At 38.6% G+C, this 9,772-nt stretch overlaps 1 protein-coding gene across 1 annotated transcript; it reads left to right on the forward strand.

Annotated features, from left to right (window-relative positions):
- The first annotated feature begins 3,832 nt into the window (after positions 1-3,832).
- Positions 3,833-7,961, forward strand: LOC119630853 (uncharacterized). Its single transcript, XM_038021397.2, has 2 exons — positions 3,833-4,361; positions 5,084-7,961. The coding sequence occupies exon 2, from the start codon at positions 5,704-5,706 to the stop codon at positions 7,303-7,305; it is 1,602 nt and encodes a 533-aa protein (XP_037877325.1). The 5' UTR covers positions 3,833-4,361; positions 5,084-5,703; the 3' UTR covers positions 7,306-7,961.
- Positions 7,962-9,772: the final 1,811 nt, after the last annotated feature.

The following is a 9,772-nucleotide window of genomic DNA, read 5'->3' on the forward strand; positions in this document are numbered from 1 at the left end:
TTCCTTAACTATTCGCTGGTAGCCTAAGAGGCTATTTCAGCTACGTCCGGACGGGTACCTTCAAAAACACTTAACAATAAAATATGGTTCAATAAATAATTCAATTAGCATATCAGCAGTTTTAAATATAAGTGTTGATTAATTCCACGCGCCGGTCGCATGAGTATAATGTAATCAAAGCAAGAATGTAACTGATGTCTCATTCTATTCTTTTTCTTTTTTTTATTGCCCTTGTAGGCAGACGAGCATACGGCCCACCTGATGGTGAGTGATTACCGTCGCCCATGGACTTCAGCAATGCCAGGGGCAGAGCCAAGCCGCTGCCTACCAAATTCTGAATGTACTCTTTCTCTTTCGTACGCCGTTGCCATAAGAGCACTGGGCGCGGCGGTTGGTAAGCTGCTCGGCTGTGCCCCTGGTTTTCCTCTTCTCCTCTTTTCAGTATGACAATCTACTTCTTGTAATACCGTTGTTGCCAGTATAGAGTTTGTAATAATCTTCAATTATGTTCCAAAACATATGTTGTTTCAGCTTGATGATCAGAAGTGCCTTCACAGAAATCAATTGAGGCCGATTGTCCGATCATTCGGACCACTCAACAATGATCGCCGCAGAGAGGGAGTGATGACAGGGATCTTCTGTTGTCACTTGTCCCCATTTTTCTATTCAGACCTATCTCTGCATTCATACCTTGGACACAATTCTCTCACAATTCCTCTTACACACAGCCCCACCAATACTTATTAGGACTTATAAGATCACAAAAATCGTAAAATATTTGTCTGGTACGTAAAGTGCCAGCAATACGGCCCTTATGAAAACCAGCCTTGTACACTTTTTAGATATTGTCTAGGTATATTTAATTCGTGTATCTCAATAATATGCTCTCATTAGTTTCTCGAAAATTTAATGCAAGCCACAAAAAATGTTGTTGGTTTTAAAAACAGAAGAAAAAGGTGTCACCTTTTAAAATTGACATAAAATGATTTTTTATGTGAGCACGTAGGTTCTACATACAGCCCTAATGTTTCTGACGAAGACGCAGATATCTGCTCCAGATGATACCTCGTAGCTTGAATACCCCGGCTACGTATTGAAGCACAACTTCCTGCGTAAAGCCAGGGTGTGTGTATTCGTCCGGGCTGATGTTTGTTGTCGCCGTCGACGAGGCCTCGAACATCGGAACCTGACCCTCTTGTGGCTACGCGTAGATCATGGGGGTTGTACCCGAGTCTACGTCTGCCTGTACAGGTCTCACAGCAGTGATGCAGGTTCAGCTCTGATTGAGCATGTGCAAGAGGGGACTAACCGCGTGCTTGAGCAGTACCCATCTACAGAGGTGATGGTTCTTGCAGACTTTAACGCTCACCACCAAGAGTGGTTGGGGTCCAGAATCACTGACCTCCCGGATCGGGCTGGCTACGATTTCGCTTTGGCCTACGGCTTTTCCCAGCTGGTGACACAGTCCACCCGTGTCCCAGATATCGAGGTGCACGAGCCTTCTCTGTTGGACCTTCTGCTGACCACGGATCCGGCCGGATACAGTGTGATGGTCGACGCTTCGCTTGGATCGTCTGATCACTACTGCTACTTATCCGTGCTGCCGTACCACTCTCTCGAACGACGTCGAACGACGACCGGGTATCGAAGAGTTTGGCAGAATATGTCAGCAGATTGGGATGAATTGCGTGAATTTTACGCATCCTACCCATGGGGGCGGTTCTGCTTTTCCTCTGCTGATCTTAACGTCTGTGCCATCTTAAAGACGTGGTACTCCAGGGGTGCTCTTGAGGTGCCGTTGGGGGTCGCAATAGACCCTGGTAAAACAATGCCAGCAGGGATGATGCACACCTCAAGCGGTCCGCATACGTGGCATGGTATGATGCCAAGAGACATCGGGATTCTAAAGTCTCAGGGGAAAGGCGGAAATATAACGCCGCTTTCAGGTCCTACAAAAAGGTTATTGCCAAGGCGAAGTCGGAGCACGTTGCTAGAGTTGGAGAGCGACTTTTATTTTTATTTTTTTTATTGCTTATATGAGTGGACGAGCTCACAGCCCACCTGCTGTTAAGTGGTTACTGGAGCCCATAGACATCTACAACGTAAATGCGCCACCCACCTTGAGATATAAGTTCTAAGGTCTCAATTATAGTTGCCCCACCCTTTCAAACCGAAACGCATTACTGCTTCACGGCAGAAATAGGCAGGGTGGTGGTACCTACCCGTGCGGACTCATAAGAGGTCCTACCACCAGTAATTACGCAAATTATAATTTTGCGGGTTTGATTTTTATTACACGATGTTATTCCTTCACCGTGGAAATCAATCGTGAACATTTGTTGAGTACGTATTTCATTAGAAAAATTGGTACCCGCCAGCGGGATTCGAACACCGGTGCATCGCTCAACACGAATGCACCGGACGTCTTATCCGTTAAGCCACGACGACTTCAAAACGACTAAAGAGCTATCCCTCTGGGAGCCGTGCTTTTTGGTCGCTCGCCAAAGCTGCAGAAGGACACTTTTGCAGGTCTAGTCTCCCACCACTGCGCAAGTCCGATGACACTCTAGCCCACAGTGTGGAAGAGAAGGCTGATCTTCTGGTCAAACTCTTCGCCTCGAACTCGACTGTGGACGGCTGTGTTTTAGGCAGCGGCTTGGCTCTGCCCCTGGCATTGCTAAGGTCTATGGGCGACGGTAACCACTCACCATCAGGACAGGTGTGCTCGTCTGCCTACACAGGTAAAAAAATAAAAGGAAAACCTGGTTCTCTTAAGAAAGGGCATGTGTGTCTTTGAATAGGTTGAGAGTCAACATTTGTCTGCTGGAAGAACTGATTCGACAGTGTCTTTCCGTTATTAAAACGATCAGAACATTATCATACTTCTTATATCTGGTATCGACATGGAGACTGCTAGAAATAAATTCATATATCTTATAGAGGAAGGCTTAACCATAAAAATTGAAATTCCTATTTTCCATAGCATTAGAAAATGTTACAAAATGTTATAGCAGACACACCTGGTTTTCCAGAAAATACCCCATAGTACATTCGTCTTTTGACGATTTATTACAAGATTGTTGAAAATAATCTTCCACGTTCCGTTTTCCACGAGATTAATAGCAGAATTCCGCTGTGCTCAGTGCTTAATCACGTTCCGTATTGTATTTACACTTTATACCTTCAGATGACGAAAGAAACAGAAGATATATAAAATAACCACGTAATCTGATGATACTTCTTGGCTATTCATTCAGATCTAATTGAAGCTTCCTTCTTACTTTAAGTTGCGCTAGATAAAATCATTACTTGGTTGAATACGCGGCACTTAAAACTAATGTTTTTAAATCGCATCAGATGAATCTTAGTCCCAGATAGGGGAACTGCCTTCCAGTGGTTCAACGGCTGAATACTGGGTATGCATATCGGATGGCGGATTAACTTTAAAATTTCATCTTAAAACCAAAAAGGGTAAACTGAATTTTAGATTCAGGGTATTGGCTTCTAGATAAGTCACAGCTCTGTTAAAAATAAGCTTCTGATTTCGAACAGTTGTAAAGTCTGTCTGGACTTATAACCGTATACTTCGGTCCATTTGCAAATTGTCATGTGAACGCTCTTGGCTATAAATCTATTACTAATACGTGAAGCAAAAACTTTGTACCCCTTTTTACGAAAATTGCGCGGACGGAGGAGTATGAAATTTCTCACACTTAGAATATAGAGAAGGAGTGCACAATGCTTATATTTTTTTTAAATAATGCATAAAAGATACTTTAAATCAATAAAGAAAACATTACACACACTACCATGTATTTGACACAGTCATACATAAAAATATACTCTTTGTTTACTGTCAATTGGGAAACTTTTATTATTGTTTAGTCTGTGGTCGAATTGAAAATAGATAAGTAGATAGTCTTTAATATTATTGATCTATAGTGCAGTTTTGGCGAATACTGTGATTATATTATCGAAATATAATAGTGTTTGACAATAGAACCATAATAGTGTTTAAACTTATAATTTCAATTAATTAAAGTCGAATCTCGACTACTGCGGGGCCACTAGTTATATTCAAAGCACGTACGATAACATGGCGTCTATCATTCCCATTCGTCCAATATCAGTCAATGCTCAGGCGTCGTTCTGACGTCACTTTAGTTCGGAACTGCAACGCCAGACGGCGTTATGTTATGTTATTCAGGATTTAGATTTTGGCTCGTACACACTGTTTTTTGAGGAGAATAAAAAATCGAAGCTAATTTCTTTTAATTGTGGCATTGTCGTGTTGTACCATAATATATAGTATAACAGTAAAAGTACTTATACTAATTCTGCTGTTTTTATCGGAATTTCAAGTAAGTTAATTCCTAAGTATTCTTAACATTCGTTGTTGTGTTCAAACATGGCGGTGACGATGTTTCGAATAAAGATAAGTTTTTTGGCGTGACTTCTAATGAATTATCTTAAGGTTGCACTAAATAACATTTAACTGTTTAACTACAACGACTATTTACTAACAGCTCGGTACATTATCAATAAAAAAATATTATCTACGACCATTAAAAGTAATACTATACTACATATTTGCATTTCGTCAGTATCAACGCGACGTATCAGATGTATATGTAGACTCATTGAATATATTACATCTTTTAATAAAAAAACATACGAAGGACATACTAGATATACCATTACATCTCATGTCGTATTCTTATCATTTCTTTTCATTTACAATTTAATTCATTATTGCATTGCATTTTATTTAGTACTTATCTAGTCCATCACACTGCATGATTTTATTTTTACTCTGAACTCGAAATCCAGGTGGAGTGTGGCACCGCAATTCACATACGCCGAATCTTGTACTTTCCGAGTTCTACTCAGAGAAGATCGGTTGCTTGGTTGGAGCAACGAGGTTGCTTGTAAAGGTTTGATTCCCGCAATACCACCCGTGCAGGGAATATGCAGCGCATTAACCTCCGAGCCCAAAAAAATATTGCCCATGCCATCAGAAACATTTGAGTTCGTACAAACATGTCAAATGGGCAGATGTAACTTGGAATTTTTATGTTTTCAGATAATCTCAACCCAACCGGGATGTCTTTGAAGAATAGGTTAATTGCATGTCTACAAAAACTAAAGGAATACGATTACACTGACGTAGACAAGGCAAGAGCTAGTGACGCGAAGGCCGAGAATGCCCTCAACTTAATATACCAGACCGCTTTAAAGAAAACAACTTTTACAACAGAAGAGAAGAAAATTGTAGGTTCTCTTTTATTTGATGCCATCACACCGATACAAAGCAACATAGAAGGAACGCTCTGCGAATACAGAACTAGATTAGATACCTCTGTGCTTATGAAAAGATCTGCAATACAATTCTTGATTGACGAATACGGGAAGTTTCCAGTTGAGAATTCTATCTTGGCTACAAAGTTAGAGGAAGCCGGCATAGCAGAGAGCGTTGAAATACTCAATGAAATTATAAATAGGTACTGTGATATGAGCGATTCTGACGAGGGCTCCAGCGACAGAGAATCGGCGGGATCCCAAGAAGTACCAAGGTCGCACATTTGGTGGACTGCGTGATAAATCAGCTTGCAACTATACAGGCAGAGTTGACGTATCAATTATCTTGCTAACGACATTATTCATAAAGAGTTGACATAGGTAACTAAATCGATATAATACAAAATGAATTTCATATCGAACGTACTGGATTCGATTCCGGTTGTAGGCCACGTAAAAGGAGTTGTACATTATGCCGTTGGAGATACGGAAGGAGGCAACAATTCTATGTATCAATCTACAAGGACATCGGCGGTCCTAGCAGGAGGAGCAGTTGGATGCCTCGCAGGACCGGCAGGAGCTGCATTGGGAGGCGTATACGGAGGCATGATTACAGACGGCTTGGTTTCTGCGGCTAAGAACGAGCCTGTAGGTATTTTTGAGTCAAGTGCAAATATAGGTAGAGACATTGCTTCAGGCAAAAATCCAATGGCTTCTGTGGGTTCCGCAAGTTTCAAAATCGCCATGGACGGTATAGGTGGCTTTGGCATGGGAGGAGTTTCTAGCGTTGCCAGTAAAGTCCCGGCGAAGGCCGTCGCAAAAACCATAGAAGGCACTGTAAAAAAAGCTGCTGCAACTATTGGGGAGGAGATGATTGAGAAGTCAGTGCAATTAACTGCAGAAGAAATGACAAAAATTGTGGCAAAGAAAGTGTCAGAAAAAGCCGTGAAAAAAGCTGTAGAAACTGCAGCAATACAAACACAAATGCTTCTGGTATCTGCGCACGTCGGAGTAAATGCTAGTGAAAAAACCAAAGCTGAAATGCGTGCTGAAGAAGAACGTAAACAACAGAAACAAAAAGAAGAAGAAAAAAAGGCGCGTGAAAATGGCGATAAAAAAAATACTGGATCGTGGCAACCACCACGCGAGAACAGAAACAATAAAGAGTCCAATGTTGATAATGAAGAGTCCGACGAGGAGGTATTTGAAAAGTTCATGAAATTACTTAAACAGCTCTTGAAGCTTCTCTACGGCAATAACAGCGAACCGTTCACAAGAATTTTCGAGAATTTATCACCAGGCCAAATAGCGTATTTGGTGAAAATAATCAGAAACCTTAACTCAACTGGAATTTTACAGATAGTGTTAGATTTTACATTAAAACTGTTTAAATTGTACTTTTCTAAAGATATCTCATTCACAAATATCCTGAGTATGTTAGAATTCGTCGCAACTTACATTGAAGACCAGTTGTATTTTATGACCAAAACCAAAGGTAAGCCGACTCGTCAATCAGATGCCGACCGAAATGAGCGTCGAAGGAACGCCATCAAAGAACTTCAAAACAAAAGGGATATAATTCAGAAAATTGCTGATCTATTCAGACATTTACAAGCGGAAATCATAGCTGAAACGAGCGCGCCTAATATAATTTCCCCCTATTTTCGTGATATATTCGCAGCTGTGTATCATTATTACAAACACAGACGCGTGCCCGTGCCAGGCCATGAGAAGCTGACAGTCAAACAATATTTCGACTTGATAAGGATGGTAATTATAAAAATGAAAGAATCACCGGAATACAAAAAAATGCAGAGGGCCAGAAATGGAACGACCCTCACTTGTGAAATGTACGTGGTCTTGTTCGGTAGGATGTTCAGAATTATTATTACTGTTCGAGATGGTGAAATTGTATTGAGTACCGCCTATGTAGTCAAGCGTATGAACTTTAATGCCAAAGAAGGCATTCTTTACATAAAATTCGATGACGGAGATGTACAGCAGTAATAACCTCAAACTTCATTTTAAAATAAAATAAAATAAAAAACAAAAAAATATTGCTGTAGCAGCTTTATAAAAAAAAAAACCTCATATTATTATACTTAATGTTGCTTGATTCATTTAAAGTTGTCAAAAGCATTTATTTTTAAGTTGCGTTTATTTACCTTGGTATATTTATACACAGGTATAGTATAGTAGGTTTATAGGTACATGTAGCTGGGTATATATATAATAATATGTTTAAGTAAGTTTGTATGTAACGAAATCTATCACGTTATTTTTGCCAACTTGAAAACGTCCGATTAACCTGAAAAGACCGACTCGATCGAATTCTTCGATTACGACGAAGAGCGAATTATTCCATGGACACAGCCCACTGAGTTTCTCGCCGGGTCTTTTCAGTGGGTCGCGATTCCGATCCGGTGGTAGATTCTGCAAAACACTGCTCTTGCTAGGGCTAGTGTTAGAAATTTCCCTGAGCTTGAGCCCGTCCGCGCGTGTCTGTAATAGACGCAGACTACCAGCGAATAGGTAGAGAATAAAAACAACAGGAATACAAAAAATATTAAATTCATTGTTAGTTCGGTTTGCTATTTAAACGTGTTTCTTTTTACTTTATTAAAATTGCTAAATAAAGTCATGTCCACTTATTAATCTCCAGATTGTTGTCTTTCATTTATTCATTCAGCGATTGATGATATGTGATTTATTATATAGTCGTCGTGGCCTATAAGATAAGACATCCGGTACGTTCGTATCGAGTGATGCAACGGTGTTCGAATCCCGCTGGCAAGTACTAATTTTTCTAATGAAATAAGTACTTAACAAATGTTCACGATTGACTTCCACGGTGAAGGAATAACATCGTGTAATAAAAATCAAACCCGTAAAATTATAATTTGCGTAATTACTGATGGTAGGACCTCTTTTGAGTCTGCACGGGTAGGTCCCACCACCCTGCCTATTTCTGTCGTGAAGCAGTAATGCGTTTCTGTTTGAAGGGTGGGGCAGCCGTTGTAACTATACTGACTTTATAACTCATATCACAAGGTGGGTGGCGGTATTTACGTTGTAGATGTCTATGGGCTCCGGTAACCACTTAACATCAGGTGGGCTGGGAGCTCGTCCACTCATCCAAGCAATAAAAAATCGGTTGTCTGTAAAGTCGGTTTACTGAGGATAGTTGAACGTGACAACGTCATAAGAAAATACTGATGGAATGGTTTCATTTTTCAATTATCGCAATTATCGTTGCTATAAACAATTGACACCACATTCACTTTTCACTGAACTTGATACTTGACGAAAACATGTACGCCTCAGAGCGAGGTAACGCCGCATTAGTCATGTTTTTCGTGCGTGCAGCCGACTCCATCGAATTATAAGACGTTGTCACGTCAAAAAAAATATAGGTCTAGGCTCCGAATATGATTTTGTCCCATTCGGTGTCAAGATATATATAGTCTAGTCAACAAGTCTAGTCAACAAGTTCAAAAACGTGTTAAATAGACATAAAGCTCCTAAAAATATGTACGATAGCTCATTGGATGCGGAATGATGTCTACAAAAATGTTTTTTAAGGGCTTATTAGCACATAAAAAATTGCGATTGTTATGAACAAAATAAGATTAAAAAAAAAAGGAATTTGGTTTTTCCTTAATAATTTCTAAAATAATGATATTTAAGGAATTTTGAAAAAAGATCCTGAAAGAGGAGGAAATTTCCAATAAAAAAGTCCCAACTCCCGGAATTTTATCTCTATTATTTATAAATTTTTTTAACGCTGAAAATAGCGCTCCGCGAGGTCGTTACGGCATAGGCGCGCCGTCTAAAAAGCCGGTATATCACCTAAGATAATTTTTTTATAGTATTAAATAACAATTTAAAAATTTGAATAAATTATGGTGTAATCTAAACACATGAACGAAAAAAACCTCTTTATTATTTTGATAATTATAATTTTTTTAAATTAACAAAAAATTTAATTTCTAAAAAATGTTATGAAAAATAGTTTTTTCCGTAATATCTTAATATTGCTGTTTTTTGCATCTACCATAGGTATTAATTAATATTTAAAAAAATAAATTACGCTTTTTGTTAAGAAATTGTTTATAAACAAATAAAGTATTTTGGGATTTTTTAAAAAAAAATTTTTACCGTCTTATTGTATAGGTGAAATAATGATTTAAAAAAAAAAAAAAAAAACTTAAATAAATGTTTTAATTGTTTAAAATCGTTTTTTTCATATTTCAATTGTTTAAATAATTAGTTAAGAAATTATTTTTTTCTTAAAAATCATCATTGACTCTTCTCAGCGGATTGACAAATAAATACATTTTTTTATAAATAATTTCATTGTTTATTAACTTAACAATTTGTTATAAAAAATTAATATTTATCGTTATATTTTTTTTCGAAAACTACAAAAAATTACAAAAACAACCATACATAACAAAATATAGAAAAAAAAATT

This window comes from Bombyx mori, chromosome 19, assembly GCF_030269925.1.
Source record: "Bombyx mori chromosome 19, ASM3026992v2".
NCBI classification, from domain to species: domain Eukaryota; kingdom Metazoa; phylum Arthropoda; class Insecta; order Lepidoptera; family Bombycidae; genus Bombyx; species Bombyx mori.

Coding starts and splice junctions, on each gene's coding strand:
- LOC119630853 (XM_038021397.2), top strand. CDS start 5,704: ATGAATTTCATATCGAACGTACTGGATTCGATTCCGGTTGTAGGCCAC.